The 20,741-nt window shown below is 39.1% G+C and overlaps 2 protein-coding genes across 2 annotated transcripts; one reads left to right on the top strand and one right to left on the bottom strand.

The window, feature by feature from the left end:
* Positions 1 to 450: 450 nt before the first annotated feature.
* On the top strand, positions 451 to 4,755 carry cyb561d2 (cytochrome b561 family, member D2). Its single transcript, XM_084417921.1, has 3 exons — positions 451 to 728; positions 3,328 to 3,365; positions 3,579 to 4,755. Exons 1-3 carry the CDS (start codon positions 602 to 604, stop codon positions 4,080 to 4,082), a joined length of 669 nt encoding a protein of 222 aa, XP_084274047.1. The 5' UTR covers positions 451 to 601; the 3' UTR covers positions 4,083 to 4,755.
* Positions 4,756 to 6,019: 1,264 nt separating this feature from the next.
* rad54l2 (RAD54 like 2) lies at positions 6,020 to 20,741 on the bottom strand. Its single transcript, XM_084417769.1, has 22 exons — positions 20,579 to 20,741; positions 17,686 to 17,858; positions 17,236 to 17,488; positions 16,015 to 16,127; positions 15,814 to 15,927; positions 15,210 to 15,445; positions 14,929 to 15,111; positions 14,714 to 14,847; positions 14,155 to 14,351; positions 13,722 to 14,064; positions 12,668 to 12,845; positions 12,360 to 12,584; positions 11,514 to 11,632; positions 11,255 to 11,364; positions 10,651 to 10,750; positions 10,353 to 10,558; positions 10,100 to 10,275; positions 9,035 to 9,231; positions 8,769 to 8,947; positions 8,586 to 8,675; positions 8,415 to 8,504; positions 6,020 to 7,539 (listed from the first exon to the last, which is right to left on the bottom strand). The coding sequence occupies exons 2-22, from the start codon at positions 17,804 to 17,806 to the stop codon at positions 6,599 to 6,601; spliced, it is 4,305 nt and encodes a 1,434-aa protein (XP_084273895.1). The 5' UTR covers positions 17,807 to 17,858; positions 20,579 to 20,741; the 3' UTR covers positions 6,020 to 6,598.

Below are 20,741 nucleotides of genomic sequence, written 5' to 3'. Positions count from 1 at the left end.
ATAAAATACAAAAAACCAAACAAACATACTTTTAAAGTTAAAAACATCATTGATCTCAGTATTTATGGTCAGGAAAAAAAATATTTAAAAATAAGTTCTGCACAGACACAGATAACAATAAACTGTGAAGCATTTATTTATTTGTGGAATCTGAAAGAAAAAAATCCAGTGTGATCCCTGCAGGTCAAAAGACGGAAAGACATGCGTGTAAACAAAATCCCACGTCAGCATGAGCACAGGGATTTCTAGAACAGAGGCAATCTGGAAGAAATTATTTACAATTATTTCCAAAATAAAAGTCATGTATATCATTTAGAGAAGAAAATAGACTTTGGCGCAAACCAGATTCATTTTAATTGATCGTGGTGGGTTTTCAAAATATATAAATCATATTTATTTTTATGACAAATCAGATTTTGCTTAGAAACGAGATGAGACTTTTATTATGGCATGTTGGTGTGTAACCGGAAATCTTGAATGATCAGAGTTCGGAGTTGAGATTGCGAGCATTTCAAATGGGTTGAGTTAGTTTAGTCTCAGTGTGCTGTTTGTGTATGTAGCTGTGTGGAATAGATTTGAGAGAGACCCAGTAGAGTACAATATGACTGTCCATCACGAGTCGGAGCCTAAACTGTACCGCTACAGCAGGATAGTGTGCGGAGTCTCCACTCATGTGCTGTGCGCTGTGTTCACTGGCTTCATCACGGTCCTCGCCAAACCTGGATCCAGTGAGTACAATAAACACCAGTGTGAAGATCGTACTCAGATTCACACTGATCTGTGCTGTCAGACTGTCAGAAAACGATAGTTTCCTGTAGTGAATTTATATGTTGTTTGATACTATTGATAAAAAATATTGACATTTTGAAATGCATTCTCATTTATTTCTGACAGGAATATACGTACATGTTATTATAATAATAATCAAACGTTATATTCATTTAAAATAATGACAAAATAACATAGTGCAAATATCCTATTAATTATGAAAGTAGATTAGCCTATAGCCTATAATATAAATGTTGTAATGGTTGTATGCGCAAAAGATCGATACTTTTGTATTTGTATTGTATATGTATAATGTATGTATATTATTTATTTGACAACATTTAATAAAATATCACATCATCATAATAATACACTATTAATAATAATGAAAATATAGTTTCTATCATTTATACAAATATTTCAATTGTTTGTTATATATAGTGCTGTAAAACGTTTGTGTATATAATTATTTATTTAGCCAAATATAAAATATTCTATCACATCATCATAATAATACACCATTAATAATAATGAAAATATAGGTTCTATAATTTATACAAATATTTCAGTTGTTTGTAGTTATACATTGCTATGTATGTATATATATGTATGTGTGTGTGTATATATATATATATACACACACACACATATATATATATATATAGCCTATATATATATATATATATATATATATATATATATATATATATATATATATATACACTCACCTAAAGGATTATTAGGAACACCATACTAATACTGTGTTTGACCCCCTTTCGCCTTCAGAACTGCCTTAATTCTACGTGCCATTGATTCAACAAGGTGCTGAAAGCATTCTTTAGAAATGTTGGCCCATATTGATAGGATAGCATCTTGCAGTTGATGGAGATTTGTGGGATGCACATCCAGGGCACGAAGCTCCCGTTCCACCACATCCCAAAGATGCTCTATTGGGTTGAGATCTGGTGACTGTGGGGGCCATTTTAGTACAGTGAACTCATTGTCATGTTCAAGAAACCAATTTGAAATGATTCGAGCTTTGTGACATGGTGCATTATCCTGCTGGAAGTAGCCATCAGAGGATGGGTACATGGTGGTCATAAAGGGATGGACATGGTCAGAAACAATGCTCAGGTAGGCCGTGGCATTTAAACGATGCCCAATTGGCACTAAGGGGCCTAAAGTGTGCCAAGAAAACATCCCCCACACCATTACACCACCACCAGCAGCCTGCACAGTGGTAACAAGGCATGATGGATCCATGTTCTCATTCTGTTTACGCCAAATTCTGACTCTACCATCTGAATGTCTCAACAGAAATCGAGACTCATCAGACCAGGCAACATTTTTCCAGTCTTCAACTGTCCAATTTTGGTGAGCTCGTGCAAATTGTAGCCTCTTTTTCCTATTTGTAGTGGAGATGAGTGGTACCCGGTGGGGTCTTCTGCTGTTGTAGCCCATCCGCCTCAAGGTTGTGCGTGTTGTGGCTTCACAAATGCTTTGCTGCATACCTCGGTTGTAACGAGTGATTATTTCAGTCAAAGTTGCTCTTCTATCAGCTTGAATCAGTCGGCCCATTCTCCTCTGACCTCTAGCATCAACAAGGCATTTTCGCCCACAGGACTGCCGCATACTGGATGTTTTTCCTTTTTCACACCATTCTTTGTAAACCCTAGAAATGGTTGTGGGTGAAAATCCCAGTAACTGAGCAGATTGTGAAATACTCAGACCGGCCCGTCTGGCACCAACAACCATGCCACACTCAAAATTGCTTAAATCACCTTTCTTTCCCATTCTGACATTCAGTTTGGAGTTCAGGAGATTGTCTTGACCAGGACCACACCCCTAAATGCATTGAAGCAACTGCCATGTGATTGGTTGATTAGATAATTGCATTAATGAGAAATTGAACAGGTGTTCCTAATAATCCTTTAGGTGAGTGTATATATATATATATATATACACACACACACATATATACACACACACGTATATATATATATACACACACACACACACATATATATATATAAACGTGTTTTGTGTAAAATAATCAAACATAATTTAATACACTATTTGTAATAATAAAAATAAATCCTTTATAAAAATAAATCAAAATTTTGTAATATAAAATACAATTGATATTGATATTTTCACTTGCTTGTAGTATATTTTAGATAAAATACCTAAAATACTTGTAATGAACATTTTAAATATATAACTAAAAATAATAAACAGGAAACATTATAATGATGTCAGAGGAATCTAAATCTAAATAAATAAATGTCTTGTTTCTGGCTCACACTATATCAGTGTATTGTTAACTAAAATCATTAAAATGTCTTTTATTTGGTAATTGAAACAAAGCTGAAATAAAATATAAATATTAGAGTAAAGGCAAATTAGAAATGTTGCCTTGGCAACTAACTGAAATGCAATTAGATATAAGCTAAATAGAAATATATTTAAAAAAATCTAATGAAAATAAAAGAAGCACATACAATTATTAATAAATACTATAGTGGTATATAAATAACACTGCTCTCTGTTTGCTCACAGGTCTGTTCTCATGGCATCCGTTCCTGATGACTCTTGGTGTGAGTATGACGCAGAACAGCCCATACAGCAACACAGTGTCGGCCCACATCTGGAACGGGTGGGATCCACATGTAGGCTACCAGATGTGGCCCGACACTCTGTTGATGTCTGAGTGCATACAGACCTTGATTGTTTTGCATGTAAATTAATTTTAAGTTGGCTTTTTGTCACGCCATACTTTCCTCTCACAAGATTTTCTTGCTCCCATCCAGTTTTCCTTTTTCATGACCGAAGCCGTTCTGCTGTTCAACCCCTACTCGTCTCCTGTCAGGAAGTTGAAGCACAAAACTAAAGGCCGCCTGCACTGGATCCTGCAGTGTCTGTGCGTGTGTTGCGCGACCGCGGGCCTGTGCGCCATCGTTTACAACAAGAACCTCAACGACAAGCCACACTTCACGTCGTGGCACGGGTTGGTCGGTGTGATTACGGTGTGTGTCGTCGGGCTGCAGTCGCTCGGAGGACTTCCCCTCCTCTATCCCAAACTGGCCAAAGGCTGGTCGCTGGCCAAACTGAAGCGCTACCACGCCACCTCCGGTTTACTCACGTTCCTGCTGGGCAGCGTCAGCTTGTTTCTCGGACTGTGCTCATCGTGGTTCAGTGACAGTGTGAGCGGGTACGTCTGGTACCTGGCCGTCCTCTGCCCGGTTCTGTGCGCTCTGGTCGTTATGAGTCAGGTGACGAACGCTTACATGGCCCGGAAACGAATGCAGTACTGAAACTTTCTAAACAGGTTCATCTGATACACAGACATTGTGAACCTGAATTGCAGGTTGCGGCTCAGCTGTATGACGGAGATGATGATACTGAGTGATGCTTTGCAACTACTTGTACATTTATATTATTGCTGTATAGATTGACCAAAACAGATGTATTTTTGGATAACAGATTTATATTCTTGATGGCATTTTTTTTTTTTTTTTTTTTGTGCAAATATCTTTGGAATTGACTGAAGGCAACTGATTTTTCTTAATTGCAAGGATAAAATAATTCATTTATTCAATTATTTGTCATTCTTTTGGTGCTTGTGAACCATGTTTTTGCATTTACCAGTGCCAGCCTTTTCTGGTATTGCAGATCATGAAAGGGAAATATATATTCCTTAATTGGAAACTTACATTTATGTGATTAATAGTATATATAAATTATTAAAATATTACGTTATATGTAATCAACTATTTATTTCTTAATGGCAGAAATCATATTTTTGGTTTATTAAAATCTTATGTTCAAGTTAACAATTCAGCTCATGTATAAACTTACATTCATTATTGAACTTCACATTATTGATATTGTACATAAATTAACAAATATTATGAATAGTATGTATACTTTTTAAATGGCAAGTATCCGTTTTTATTAATTAAAATAAAATGTATTTCCCTGTGCTATAACAGTTTTGCAGATCCTGTTTAAAGACATTTATAATGTCTAATTTTCTTTAAATTAAACTATTATATATGGAAAAATTATATATATATATATGTCTTTTCAAATGTTAGATTTGGCTATTTTTATGAAAAAAAACATTGTTATATTTATATTGTGTCAATATGTAAATATATGAATATATACATAAAGAAATATATATATATATATATATATATATATATATATATATATATACACACACACACATACACACATAACACGCACACTTTTTTCATGAGTCGAGCTGAAATTGGTGGAAGCTGTGAGAACCATTACTCTGAATACAGGAGGAGTCAAGTTTCTTTATGTTAAAACAATGTTTAATAAATACAATGTCATTTGAATCTACTCCTCCCTTTGCTGGGAACATGAGATGACGTGTGGACACCTCCTGGTACAGCGTCTGTATGGGATCACGTGTGTTTGTGGGTCCCGACTGCCGAATCGCTCACAGATCGTGGTCTTGAACTCGCCTATGGGGATGGGGGTTTGGGTGAAACCCTGCGTCTCTCTAATAGAGCGATTTATTTCTCCTTAAAAAAAGGTTGAAAATGTATAAAAAAATAAAAAAAAGAATGAAAATGAATTACTCTTCAGCATTATAAATAAATATTTCTGGTACATTTGTACATAGTTGAAAGAGAAAACAACATACATAAGATGTAACAAAACACAAAAAAAAGATATCACATGTCAAATGCACACCATTGTATATATAACAGCGTCTGCAGACTCAGGCCAAAGATCATGACACGGCTATCTGCCAATCAGAAAGCAGACTGTGGGAGGAGTCAAAATAAAGAGCTCTAATAGGCACAGAGAATGAACAGTGTTATTGGCTGAGGGATTTATCAGTCACAGGTCAACCAGCGCGCATACAATTCAACATTAACACAAATGTTAAACACATCAAGATTTTTCAAAATGGCCGAACGAACACTTTGGTCATGACTGTGGCCCCAACACGGATGAAACTGAATGGCCGTGCAGATGATGCAAAGCGCCAATTTAGAAAATGACGGCTAGTAGGGTTCGCTTAACAGTCTACACATTCGTAAGATGATCCCCATGGATAACGACAAATGATTTTGTTTGCTACGCAATTGAACAAGAACACAGATCCATTTGTCTGCTTTAAGGCTAATATCGAACTAAACGCACTAAACTTACATCTCCTCCACCAAATTTTAAAGGCTAACATGAAAATACATTCGAGTTTGTAAGGTTTTCCTTGTCTTTTTTTTTTTTTTTTTTTTCAAAGGAAAGCAAAAAGGTCTCGGCGGTGCTTATGCTAGGCATGGCTTCTGTCGCTCTACGATTCGACTGTTATGAATTCCCCCAGTTGCCCAGTCTGCGATTTTCAATGGTCGAAACGACTATGAATATTCATGTAGGACCACCGTTTACAAAAGTAATAGTAGTACTTACAGTTATAATTAAAAAAAAGTCACATATTTTTTTTGTTTTTCATTCCAAGTGATGCTACAAGGTCTAGCAAACGGCTAAGTATCTCTAAAGTCATCTCTTATGAATGCAAACAGTCTGTAAAGACAATCACATTTAAGCTTGATTCAGTAATCTCTCTGAGGGAAGTTCGTCAGTTCAGTGTCTAGGCCCTCGTGAGAGAGATATGACTAGGGCTCTTCAAGTTAGCCCTGTGCTCTGGTCCCTTACGGTAAAGAAAAATATATAATCGCCTTTCTTCACTCCATGCATATTCAGCATTTGGATTTATATAATTTCAGCTCCATCCAATAGGTTTCTTCCATTCGGAACTACGGAATCTGGAGCAGCCGATCAGCGATCACTGGCCCATCACCTCTATGACATCGTCATCCGAGCTGCTCCCGCCGTTTTCCGCGAGCGAGTGGTGCGTGTCGGGGCGGCTGAATGCTGCCCCCAGCAGGCCGGAGGAAGAGAGGAAATTGGAGGAGTTGGAGGCAGAGGTTGGCGTAGAGGACAGGCCTCTGGGGTGTAGGGATCCTGCAAACAGCGGCTGGGAAAATGGTACCGGGAAGCTAGAGAGCATGCTTGCCATGCTAGGGTTCATCATGAAGGGTGGGAGCGAGGAGGAAGTGGAGGAAGATGACGAACAGGGCACAGAGGATGAAGAAGAGGCCAGCATTCCAGCGTGGGTTGAGGATGTGGTGTTGGTCGAACAACTCGAGGAAAGAGTGCTGTTGGACGGGCCAAGTCCGAGCGGTTCAGTGGGGAACATTGCATGTAGGTCGCCCAGAGCCTGACCGGCTTGCTGTAGGAGGTGCGACCTGCCTCCAAGTGAGGGTGGAGTCATGTGACCCAGGGCGCCCAGCAAGGCAGGGTTCAGCCCCATGGGCGTGAACCCAAACCCACTGCTTAGAGGAAATCCCGGGTAACTCCCGGGTGCACCGGCTGGCGTTGAGGTTCGTTTGCCACCAGGCTGTTTGGATGTCCGACTTTCCAAAAGCTTCCGCTTTAAACTTTGAACATCCATAGATGATGCAATGTCATTGCTGAGCTGCCGGTGCTGGTCAGTGACGCGAACTGGGTGCTGGATGGATCTGTCCACTCCCGAGGGTTCGGGTGTTCCCAAAGACGGTAAGTTCTCTACTGCAGAAACGGGTTCTTTGTTGCTGTGGTATTCTCGGAGGAGCTCAGGGCTGTCTTGGGGCGAAGGGCGAGGCTGAGCCTCAGGGGTTAAACGTTTCGGCTCTTGAGGAGACGCACGACCGTTACTGACAGAATGCAAGGAAGGGCCGGAATCCTCTGTGAGAAAGAAAGAGATTTTGTTAGTTTATGTTGATGTAGACTAATGGGTGAAGATCTGGAATGGTCAACGAAAGATTGTGGGTTCAATCCCCAGTAACGGGTTGATCCATCAACAAATCAACTCTGCAACTTTGATCAAGGTAGAGGTCTATACATATGCAGAAACCCCAAGCAATGGAGTACGCTTCAAATCGCGTTGTAATTACGGTCTTCAGACTACGCAGCGTGAACCCAAATAAGCACGGACCATTTGAAAGCAGCTGCCTATCAGTGGGTTATTGAACCCCCAGTCCGCCCGTGCCTATTGATTCCCGACCTGCACCCGCACCGCAAATGACAATGTAAATATTATTCCACCCGTTACATCAAATATTAGCAGTACCCTGTCGGGTACCCACATGCAGCACTCTGCACCTTCCTATTGCCTCTACCGGCATGCTTTTACTAGCGGGAGCGGGACAAAACATGAAAGTTGTGGGCAGGAGCGTTACAAAATATAAAGGGCAGAATATTGCGGGAAAGAGACTAAAATATCCACCCCATACAGACCTCTAGATCAAGGCATACGAAACATTTTTAATTGGATTAATGTGCAGATGAACTGAGCACATTAATGGTGCGTTTCAAGCAAGTCAGAATTTACAGAACTTCCTATTTGCTAAAAAGTGCAATAAAAAAGTATTGCAAATAATTGTTAATCTTTGATCTAGCATTTTGTTTCAAGACTGTGTCAAGCAAAGAAATGACTAAAAGTTTGGAAGCAAGAGATGTAAAAGTAGGAACATCCCACGTCTGACTTAAAAAAAAACCAAACATAATAACAGACTATAAAGGTTATGTCAGAAGAATTGCTAAATGACAAATTAGTACACCTCTAGAAGCTGTGGCTGCTCCTTCAGATGGTCTTGGCTTTCCAGAGCGGATTGCAAATATCCTCCCATCATTGGTCCTTATGTATGTGCCTGCAGCGCAAATGACAGAATATGAAGCAAATAAACCTTACCTACAGTACAGTAAACATTCTCAACAGTTTTCTAAGGTACCTTTGGATCCTCGGATAACGTGAATACTTTCCCCTGCACCGATTCGGGCTTGGACATCTGTGCTGCTGTTTGACCCTGGGATCACAATATCTGAAAAGCAAAGACATGAAACCATGAAGAAACAAACCGAGAGACCTGACACACAGCAAGAAGTAGCATGCACTACAAGTGAGAAGTCTGTACCAGTGGTGGTGACGACGCGCTGTACGTAAACGCCGGCCTTTTGCAGGTAGTTGACGGGGAATCCTGTGCTTGAACTGGGGACGCCCATGGGTACCTGGCGGGGCATCATGGGAATGGGCGTGGACTGAACTGGCCTCACGCTTGCGACTGGTTTCTCTTCTAAATGAGGTGGGGGCCGCCTGAAAAAAAGGTTTGGATAAGCAAACATCTAAGACTTAAACAAAACAGAACATCACTACATTGAGGTTTTTCTGTTTTGGACCCACCAGTTCCTCTGGCTGAAGGCAGGGATATTGGTGAGTCTCTGGTCACTAGCCGGGTAATAATGTGCGTAAGAGGGCCGTTGATACGGCACAGACGCCCGCTTCTCATCTTCATAACTTTTCTTGGCTGCTCTCTTTTCTGCTTTGGTCAGTTTCAAATCCTTGCGGTCCATCAGGAGAGACTCATGATGGAACGGTTGCTGGTGTGGAAAACAGAGAGATGTTAGTATAGGTGACTGAATGACAAACGAAGCACAATATAATTAACATTCATGAGCTAAGCCTTCAACATTGTATTTGTCTATAATACTGGTGTGAAATCCAGATCAACATGAGCTTATGTGACTGGACGCTCCAGGAAGGTTATGAATAAACACAAGCACAAGCCAATTAATATTCATGAGCAAAACTTAGACCATAGTAGGATCTACAATATTTCAATTTATAAACATTTGCAGATTCAAATAAGGTTATGTGACTTGATCTTCCAGGAAGGTTACAAAGCAACTTCAGCACATTCTAATTAATATTCATGAGCTCACCATTGTAGGATTTAGAATTTTGCTGGAATAGATTAATTCGGACAAGTAGCTGGTGTAGAAATCGGCTCATATGACTGGACACTCCAGGAAGTTACGAAGCAACTTCAGCACAATTAGCATTCATGAGCTAAGCCTTCGCTATTGTAGGATTTAGAATTTGTCTAGAGTACTTCAATTAATAAATGTTTACTGGAACGGAATTCAGACAAAAATGTGCTTATGTGATTAAATGTTTTATTAAGCCACACCTGTACAACCTAATTAATATTCGTAAACCAAATTCTGCACCATAGTAGGATCCAGAATAGCTGAATTGTACAACAGTAGCTGGTCATGATAAAAAAAATACAGCTATGTCAGTGCAACCTACTTTTGCCAAAATAATTTATTGAAAAATGGCTGCAAATCAATTAATATTCATGAGCTAAGCGTTCACACAGTTGGATTCGGAATTGTTCGGAATATATTTTAGAATAGTCACATTTTAAAAATAACGTCTGGTGTGGAAAGCAGACAAATAAATTACCTTGGTTAAGAGGTGTGGGTAAAACAGACAGGCTTGTTTAATGACGATCTCCATCTCCTCACTGGGGACCAGCTCTGAATGGCTGGTATCAGGCTCCTCCTCTACAAAGTGCAACAGCGACTCCACTTCCTTCCGTGTGAAGGTGAGGACCGGGTTCAGATCGTCCACGACTCGATCTGGCCAACGCACAATCATAACGTCAGAACTGTTCACAACATTGAGACCCAAAACACACCTTTCCGCCCTCTCTTACCAGACATGCCCTGCTTGGACACCTGACGGTCGTAGATCTTCTTCTCCAGTGTGAAGTCACACACCAGCCTGTATATGTGGCAAGGCTTGTGCTGGCCGTAGCGATACACGCGGCAGACGGCCTGAGCGTCGTGACACGGGTTCCAAGAGGCATCGAAAACCACCACGCGATTCGCGCCAATCAGATTCACCCCCAAACATCCAGCCCTGTGAATACAGCAGCCTGTTAGTCCAGACTCCAGACCTCATCATTATCTGTGGCATACTGTAACATGCTGACAAACGTGCAAGTTCTTCACCTGGTGGACAGCAGGAAGACCCAGGCTTGGTTGTTCGCAGGGTCGTTAAACTGGTTGATGAGTCGTTCTCTCTCTGAAGATGATGTGCTCCCATCCAACCCTTCACAGGAGACATAAACGAGGTGAATTTACGAAAAATACACACACCCTAAATCATGACAAACCTTAGGCAAAGTTGATCTACAGGACGCAGAAATTAAAACAAGGCTGAGAATATGGGTGTGTAGAGAATATCATGACAAAAAGTTATTAGGAAGAGGGTCCTTTGCAGGGGATCATTGTATATGGGGGTCCTTGGCAGTGTTATTTTAGTATCAATGATATACTATTCATTTTTTGTTAATATTTTGAATGAACATAATTTTAGTTAAAGTTTTAGTAATTTTGCTGAGTGTTTTTTATTCTTCTCTCGTTTTTAATTTTATTTTTATAAAATAATATTGTTTATAGTTTTAGTTTATTTAATATTAGTTATTTTAGTACTTCCTTGGCAACTAGCTGAAATAACTTTATTTTATTTTAAATAAACGGAAACTTTTTTTACGGTTTTTGTTTTTAATTCTCAGCTCCCTGGTACTTGGTATCAAAACCTTTAATAACTCACTGTAGTAATTGATGTTCCGGACCCAGTTGTGTCCCCCAGTTTCTGTTTGGATTGGCATGGGCCTCCGACTCAGGAAATCTTCGATGACTGTGAGCGTTGATAAACTCTGACTGTAAGAATGACACACAGATAAATGAGTCAGTGTAAGCATTGACGTAACTGTAAAACAACAGCATGACTGACAGCTCAGGATGCTGAAGAAGAGATTCCAGATAAAAAGGCAAACATCTGTATACTGTCACACAAATAGATTTCCCACCTGAACACAAGTATTTTATCTCCTCGGCTGACGCTGTCATCAATCAGGTGGAAAAGCAGAACCATCTTGGCCGAGTTATCCAGAACACCCGTCTGGTAGTTGGTCATGATGTCTTTTGCCTAAAACAAATAGATTACGAAATGGCATCATATCCATGAGCTCATTAACATATAACCACCAACATTTACATATCAACTGTTCGATTGTAACTCTAATCTATTCAGCAGCTTTGCACGGCATTGTTTCTCATTTCACTCGCAAAGACAATGAGCAACGGTAACATTTACATTCCGGATGTAAAAGACCGGATGTAAAATGTTCATGAAAACTAAATTAATATTGCGGCCTTATGTCTCACTTGGGACGAAGAGGATTAAGTTTGCTAATATAATATGTAAAAAAATAAAATGAGAAAGTGCACAATGTGTTCTAGGGCTGCAAGTTTTGGGGGAAATATCTAAAATCTTAAAATGAGTTAGAAAAAAGAAGAAAAGCTCCAGGTTTGCTGTGCTTGTTTGTAGGGCTGTACAATTTGGATGAAAAATGTGTGTATACTATAATAATTAATATTATTATCACTACTAATTAAATACTAAACAAAATAAGAAATATTACAATTGAAATGGTCACTGAAAAAAGTATTTCAGAAAAATAACGTTATAATAATATTATATTATATAATAAACTAATATTTATGGCTGTCTTTTCTTCATTTTCAAAAGTTAAACCATCATGCAAGCGTATATATTTAATTAAATCATAGACTTTGCGATTGATAATCGCACCAAGCCATCGCATTCATTGTGTTCCCACAAAAATAAACACACTGTACGTTGAAGGTTTTACCCATTCATAGGTGATGACTTGGTTGGCCTTCTCCTGTAAGGGGTTTAGGGGTCCCAGTGCCATGGCCATCTTGCTGTTGGCAGGGTCGGATGACTTGCCCTTCATCCCCGGTGCGGAGCAGCGGGTCCCGCTGGTGGAGTTGAGGTCATCCAGGTCAAGATCCTGCTCATTGGCCAGATTTTCCTTCTGCAGAGCTTCGTACAAAACGTCCGGATGATTCCAGATCTACAGGGCGCACAAAATACAGATGTGAGCACATCGACCACTATATAACAACAGACACACCGGTGTGTTTGGGGTCTCTGTACCTTGCAGCAAACACAGAAAGCTTTAAGCGGGTTGAGTCCGAGCCATCCGCTGTTTCCCGCCTCCCTGAAGCGGTTCATGAACTCCGTATAGAGCGCCCTCTGCAGGCGAGACAGTCGTACCAGAATCACATGCTCCTCTTTTGGCGGCAGCTGCTCCCGGAGAACATCGTGACCTCGTCTGCGAAGGTAGAAAACAGTTTAGCTTGATTTTTGGTCCAACTAAAAAAACGTCTGAGTCGAAGCCATAGCCTTGCGGGCAGCGCTCCGCTATATAACGCAACAGCTCTTTGGGCAACCAGAGTTTGCATCCGGCCTCATGGCCCTTTCCTGATCCCGTGCCCCTATAGCTTACGGTCTCTCCAATATAACAGCGGCGGATACATAAATAAAGTACTTTTATTTAATGAATAAAAATGTAACTCATATTTACTTGATAAGCAAAAATTGTGATAAAGAATTATTATTCTTACATATAACATAATACATTAAAACAATAAGAATAATGTAAATGATAATAAATGTAATAACAATAATAGAAGAAATATTAAATAAAAGAACAAACATTTAATAATAATAATAATTATTATATGTAAACAATAATGAATATCCATTATTATTATTATTATTATTATTATTATTAATAATAAATAAATATAAACAATACATTTACAAACAAACATTAATGTTCAATGTAATAATAATAATAATAATAATAATAATAATATACAAACAATAAATATTAAATAAATACATGTAAACAAATATTTAATAATAAATAAATAAAAACAAAATTAAATATTGATTTATAACACAAAATAAATATTTAATAATAAATGTAAATATTAAATGTTAATTAATAATAATAGTAATAATAATTAAACAATAATAAATATCCATTAATAAGAATAATAAATCTAAACAAAAACTATAATAATTATATATATACAATCATACATTTAAAAAAATTCTATTATTACAATAATAAGTAAATAATAATAATATATTTTCACAAACCAACAATAATAAATTCGAATTAATAACAACAACAACTCACCTCTGCACGAAGCCCTCCAGCAGACTGTGCAGGACGTGACTCCTGTATCTCATGAGCTGGACGTCCTGTGGCGTGCTGTCGATACACTGACCGTTCAGAATGGGCCGCTCGAACATGTTACTAAACTCCTGCCGTGTACCGAGGAAATCGGGCCGGACGAAATCCACCATGCACCAGTACTCGATCAGGTTATTTTGCAGTGGGTATCCGGTGAGAACCACCCGTCGGCGTGACCGGATGTTCTTCAGGGCCTGGGAGGTGCTGGCGTGACAGTTTTTAATGCGGTGACCCTCATCACAAATGACGACATCCGGACCAGGCCGCGAAATCGCTCTTTCAATCCCTGAAGATCACAGACGAGACAAGAACATTTGTTATAGACCACAGCTGAAGTAGATGCCACGCATTTTCCACCCGCAGAACCCCGACAGACCTTTCATGAGCTCTTGCTGACGGTCCTCCTCGTCCAGGTCAATAATTACAGGACCCGCGGGTTTCTTGGACTTCCTCTTGCGGCCGGTCACAAAGCTCTTTTTGAGCGACATCAGGCGGTACATCTCATAGCCCATTAGCAGCACCCCTCCGCCACGAGTCCAGTCCTCCACCACCTTGGCCCGGGCCACTGTGGTTCTGGTCCAAATGAACGAAATACATGAACATTTCGGCAGAAGATACTACAAGCAACTTATAGTGCATTCAACAACACATTTTATCAGTATGTGTGTTCCTTAGTGTTGCTAGCAACTTTAGCAAAACTACAGATACTCATTAACTCTCAAATCATCAAAAAACACAAAATCATTGACAACAAAGATCCCAAACATATAGTGTGATTTGTTTTTTCCATTTTGCAGGTAAATCTCACTTTTTATTTTATTTTATTGTATAATTATGTTTTGCATAAAGAATATATAGCCTATATATATCCTATATAGCCATGTGACATTATTTACTATGACAATGAAGCACAAAAGCTGGTGCGGCGTTCATACTTGTGCTCATCGTTGAGGATGTGAACCTTAAAGGTTCGAGGTAAAACCTGGGCTGGATCTGTGTCGGGGGGAAGGGACTCAGCAGCAGGCAGCCAGAGATTAAACTCAGCCAGCCAGTTTTGTAGTGTATTCACCTGGAGAAGAGAGGAAAGATGAGACGCAAACCCCTCAGACAGAAGTATTTAATCTAATCCCTCAGTGAAAACGCCACTCACAGGTACAATGGCGAGGACAGTTTTGGCTCCAGTGTGGCGCAGTAGGATGTCGATAAAGGAGATGACCTGTAGGGTTTTGCCCAGACCCATACTGTGAGCCAGAATACAGCCGAAGCCACTGCTGCTCTTGTAGCGCTCAAGAGACTCCACCAGGTTATCATACAGAAAACGGATGCCGCCGATCTGACAGAGAAAGGAAGAGACATTGAAAATGGATTCCACGTCCAACTAAAATGGAAAAATACTGGAAAAATTTTAATTTAATGGCAAAAAGTGTGAACCTGGTGTGGTTTAACAGCGCCGGCGAGCTGCGGGGCGAGGAAGAGGTCCTCCTCTTCTCCAGGGTGGTTGATATTGACCAGCACCCTTCCCTGGGCGTCCGGTAGATTGATGGCGTCGTTTACATGAGACCCGCTACTCTCCTCCGGGCCGGGAGTGACCGAGCGATCTTCGTTGTTGTCCTCCTCGCTGCTTATCCGCATGGCATCTTCATCACCTGAACTCAACTCAATCACATCTGGAACAGAAAGGAACATCAAGATACCTAAACCTCATTGCAAGATCAATTTAGAAGAATTTTTTTTGATTTTGTAAAAAAAAATGTATAATACATATTTAATAATAAACATTCAACTCCTTTTCATTCATTTGTTTCTCAATTTTTTTGTGTATATAATGAAAGCAATATATCATTATAATAATAACAATAATAAGTAAATAATAATAAATGTTTAATAATAATAAAAATGGTTAAATACGTTTTTCAAGATTTGCTTAAAATACATTTTGCATATTTATCATTATAATATTGAATGTATGGAAATAATGTCATTAAAATAAATAACAATACTGTTTTATATTGCAGTGTGTTTATGTTGAGTTTACCATCTCTGAGGTCAGGTAGCTGAGGGGGCGGGGCTTCTTTAGGCTCACCCTCATCTCCGCTGCTGTCCAGACAGATCACTTCCTGTTTGAGACCCGGCACTACAGTGGACAGATCTGACAGCAGCGACACAACACAACCAATTAACTAATTACATTACAAACAGCGAAAGAGGAGGAGCGGGCGGAACAGGCGAGTCTCACCGGCGTGAAGCGGGAAGTCTTTCCGCTGCTGTTCGAGGCGCCGCCGTCTCTCAAGCTCCTCCTGCTGGGCGGCTTTGGTTCCCGCTTCCAGCTGATGCTCCGTGAGGAGCTTCCTGCAAGCCGGAGGGGAGAGATGCGATTTAGATAAATGATCTTTATTATAAGTGTAACGGTGATCAACAAACATGCAGGGTGGGTTTCGGACCAATGAGATTTTCAGTGTGGGCGAATCCTCCCAGAATATGATCAAAATGTCTTGTTGTGTGATACTTAGCATGTCTGGTTGGCACTTAAAAACAGGATTTAACAGTGCAACAGTTGAGCTCCAGAAGTAAAAACTTAAAACTGATTAAAACGGATTTTTAACCATAACTTATAAACCTAAAGACAGCCCTGTGAGCTATGAGGTTGTTAATCAATGGCTCAATTATGCTTTTATTGAGGCCATCAGTTTACATTATTTCAATGTATTGTATTTTTAAATAATTGCGTTTAACAGTGGAATTTGCGACGAAAAACTACCCATAATGCTGTACAAAGAATTCCACTAATCAGAGAGTTGCGGCGAGCAAATCACGCCAAAATAGCTCTTTAGCTCCGAGTGATCGAGTCAGTTTCGCAATGCTGTCAAAATACTTATATATTTGAATATGTATATACACAATTAAAATATATTAATCATTTTATAATTCACTGTTGTTTTTACTTTGATTATGTCATTCTCAATGCTTCATGGGACTGTAGTTCTCTCCTTCACTTAAGCCGTTAAGTACACAGTTAAGTAATCAACGTCTCTTTTTATCCAAACACATTTTGCTTCAAATCAAAAAGTTCATAATGTTGTGATTCACCGCGTGGCCGGTTGGTTTGGTTCATGGCAAATAACGCTTTAACAAAATCCCCACACTCTTAAAAATAAAGGTTATTTTTGTTACTGATGGTTCCATGAACAACTTTTAACATCCATGGAACCTTTTCACTGCACACAAGGTTCTTTATAGTGGAAAAAGGTTATATGGATTATTAAAATGTTCTTCACACTAAGAAAGAAATGGTTCTTTAAACAACTGTCCACAGAAAGGTTCTTAAATGGTTCTTCTATGGCGTGTGAAAACCCTTTTGGAACCTTTATGTATGGGAAAATTAACTACTTCCGGAAACAAAGGCACTATAAAACTAGGCGGGACCTAATGCATGCTGTTATTAAACGAAGCTCAATACCGGATGTTCCTCCTCAGGTGAGCAGGTTTGGAGGTTTTGGACTTCTTCTTCATGCTGTTGGCAGACGTGTTGCTGCGGCTGTCCGGGCTGGACGCGGGTTGAGAGCCGGGCCGTGATGACGTCCGTGAGGTGGACGAGGGTTGGGAGGGCGGCCGGGACAAGGGGTCAGGGCTTGAGTCTCTAGAATTAGGCGAGGTAGGTGCTGGGCTGGCCGGATCTCTTTGATCCTCGGCCTCCGGGCTCTCGGGCTGGTCTGTTGAGAGGAAATACCAAGAGATCAATAATTCATTTCCAGCCAGAAAGCCAAGCGCACGCATTAGCGATGATGATGATGCCAGACAGAAGCTTGATGCTTTTAAATGTATTAATCAATGCAAGTTCAAACTCAAAAAGGTATTTGCATGCTAAAATAATGGTTAAAAAGCCGGTATGAATTGAAAAGATGCTCACCGCCTGCATCTTCCTCATCATCCCCATCATTCTCTCCGTCCTCTTCCTCCTCCATCTCCTCTTCCTCCTCGCTGTTAAGGCTGGGCTCCAGGTCGCTCCCTGAGATCGCCTCTTCTGACATGGCGTCCCCTGGGTCTCCAAGAGCATTACTTACACATCTTCATTCAGACCACCTGAACAGCAAACACGCATGATGTTATTAGACACTGTCGTTCAAAAGTTTGGGGAATGTAAAAAAAATTTAAAAGAAATTCATATTCAGCAAGGATGCATTAAATTGATTAAAAGTGGCAGTAAAGACATTTATAATGTTACACAAGATTTCTAACTTTTTGAACATTCTATTCATCAAAGAATCCTGAAAAAAAAATTATAAACGTTTCCACACAAATAATAGGCCTAAACAGCTAAAACAACTATAAAAAACTGTTTTTAACATTGATAATATTAATGAATGTTTCTTGAGCATCAAATCATCATATTAGGATGATTTCTGAAGGATCATGTGACACTGAAGACTGGAGTAATGATGCTGAAAAATCAGCTTTGATCACAGGATATATTTTTATATATATATATATATAGGCTATATTCAAATGGAAACAGTTATTTTAAATTGTAATATTTCACAATATTATTGTTTTTACAATTTTTTTATCAAATAAATGCAGCCTTAGCAATATTATCACCATCTGAAACATTCCTGTTGCGTACATTTTCCATTTATTAACTGCCTTGTTAAAAAAAATGACAACTTCAAAAAAAAATTTTATTTTTTAAACGGGCAAGTGTTAAATAAATGTTGCTTGGGTACAAATCAATGATCAGTTTTAATTTTTAGCAATGTATTTTTATATTTGCTAGATGCATTTACATGGTTAAATATCTGTTTTCTTCACAACATTTTTTTGTTGTTCAGCAAAAGTAGAAATAGAAAATTTGCAACAAGCTAGAAATTATACAGCTATGAAGGAAGTAAATCTAAAAAAAATCATAAGCCTATTGGAAAAATGATAGCATACAATGAAAAACAAAGCGAAAGGTTTGAAGTTTGAAGTCAACACGTGATTCTTTTCTAACTGATGCTTTAAAGACTATTGCAAGTCATTCTTGCACAATAATCCATGTTTGCAAGCTACAAAACATTATAAAATCATCTAAATTTGCAACAGCCACAACATAGAATAAGTCTGAAACGTTTAACCGGACAAATCAGATCAATGTATGTAAAACAGTTCAGTACAATAGCAATGCAGAACTGGCCCCAAACTTGTGGATTTCAATCTTTGAATAAAAAAAACACACAAAAAAGATGGTCACCCACAACACTTGATGGTTCGTTTTCAGCTAAACTAGTAAATGAAAGCAAAATATTGTAACTATAAAATGAAACCACACAAAGTTAACACAGAATTCAGGGTTGTGTAATTCACTTTAAACTGTCCGATTCTCAGCGTGAATCAAAATCTGAGCAAATTCACGACTCAAAAAAAAAACAAAAAAAAACAGTTTGGGAACAGGAGAACAAAGAGCAACCACAGAACTCCAATCAAAAAAGTGTTGAGAGAAGAAACAGAAAGAACTAGAAGAAGAAAAAAACAGAAGGGAGCAAGAGATTCAGGCCTGCTTACATAAGCAGGGTTATATAAGAGAAGGCAGCGAGCGGTGTGTGTGAATGTAGGCCACGCTGGCCGTGACACACTGACACATTCACACACACCGTACAGCTCAAGCACAGCCTGTTCCACAACAACCTGCACCTTCAGACACACACGCTTGCTTCGGTTCAGTTCAAGCGAGCAATAACGTCAATACAGCGGCCATTATAAACCGTAGAACTTTTCTGGTTTCCTTTAATGAAACACAAAATGAATATTGTCCAAAGTGCTTTTGTCTGTACACTGAAAGTGAATGAAGTCGGATGCTGTCAAACATCAAAACTGACAATGAAAGCATCATGAAGTGGTTATAGGACTCAAGTTCTCACTCATAGACTGTTTTTATGGTATGGTTTTTGTGTGTATGCATGATTTATAACACTTTATTATAAACTTTAAGAAACAATAAAATATTAATATTATTTTATTGTATTATAATTACATTACAGCTGTTCCAACAACAACAAAAAAAGAGCAGAAATGCATTGACTTTCAGTGAAACCAGATGTTGAACTCTATTCAGAATCAGATCTATTCAGTATTAAGTATTAATCAGCTTTACATATTTGTATTTCCCTATATCTATCTATCTATCGCAGACCCACTGATCTCGACTCTCTCTAATCTCTAATTTACATAGAAATCGAGCACAGACACTAACCCAACCATGTTTGATTAAATAGCCCTTTAAGTCCATCATCTATTGCATTATGAGAGTGACTGTGTGTGTAAAATGAAACTGAAGCTCGTGAAGATTATTCTGAACCTGCGCTTGACACACACCGCTATCTTCATATAAAACCACGAACCCACCTCATATTTCATTACACTAGGTATATATTAGCCTATTTTGATATCACACACCACACGAAAATGTTTCAAAGCGCTTTCGTGGACTGAAGTGAATGAGGCACATTTACATAACTGTACTTGACCAGCAGCGCCGCTAAGAGAAGAACAACCAGCCTGAAAACTCACCCAACGTCCACAATGTGAGCACAAAACCACGTTAGACTAACACATCTGGGTGTTTAGTATCGCATTATATGCGTTATGTGTAAAACACGACATTGTTTCAAGCCTAACGAGCGCGCTAGCTGTTAGCGCATTAGCACGAACGCGCGATGCTCTCTTTTGTTGACGTTAGCTTCCGCGCTAACTCTGCCGATATATAACTGATACAACACATTATCGCCACTTACACGTGCGTGTGCGGTGTTAAATCAGCGTCTTACCTTTTTACACCCTTTTTAGGAACCCGCGGCTGTGCTGTGATTCATTGAAGAGTAAATATTATTTTTAGTAATACTCACTGATTCTTTTATTTTAACTATGAATTGTGCACGAGCACCGACCTCAAACGCCCGTCGAGGCGCACAGACGGAGTCTAATGGTTCC

This window comes from Rutilus rutilus (assembly GCF_951802725.1).
Source record: "Rutilus rutilus genome assembly, chromosome: 8".
NCBI classification, from domain to species: Eukaryota; Metazoa; Chordata; class Actinopteri; order Cypriniformes; family Leuciscidae; genus Rutilus; species Rutilus rutilus.
Note: the sequence above shows the minus strand (reverse complement) of the source record. Positions and strands in the feature narration are given on the sequence as shown.

Coding starts and splice junctions, on each gene's coding strand:
- cyb561d2 (XM_084417921.1), top strand. CDS start 602: ATGACTGTCCATCACGAGTCGGAGCCTAAACTGTACCGCTACAGCAGG. Junction 729..3,327: donor CCTCGCCAAACCTGGATCCA/GTGAGTACAATA, acceptor GTTTGCTCACAG/GTCTGTTCTCATGGCATCCG. Junction 3,366..3,578: donor CGTTCCTGATGACTCTTGGT/GTGAGTATGACG, acceptor GCTCCCATCCAG/TTTTCCTTTTTCATGACCGA.
- rad54l2 (XM_084417769.1), bottom strand. CDS start 17,806: ATGTCAGAAGAGGCGATCTCAGGGAGCGACCTGGAGCCCAGCCTTAAC. Junction 15,928..16,014: donor AGACTTCCCGCTTCACGCCG/GTGAGACTCGCC, acceptor CGCTGCTGTCAG/ATCTGTCCACTGTAGTGCCG. Junction 12,585..12,667: donor CTTTCTGTGTTTGCTGCAAG/GTACAGAGACCC, acceptor TGCGCCCTGTAG/ATCTGGAATCATCCGGACGT.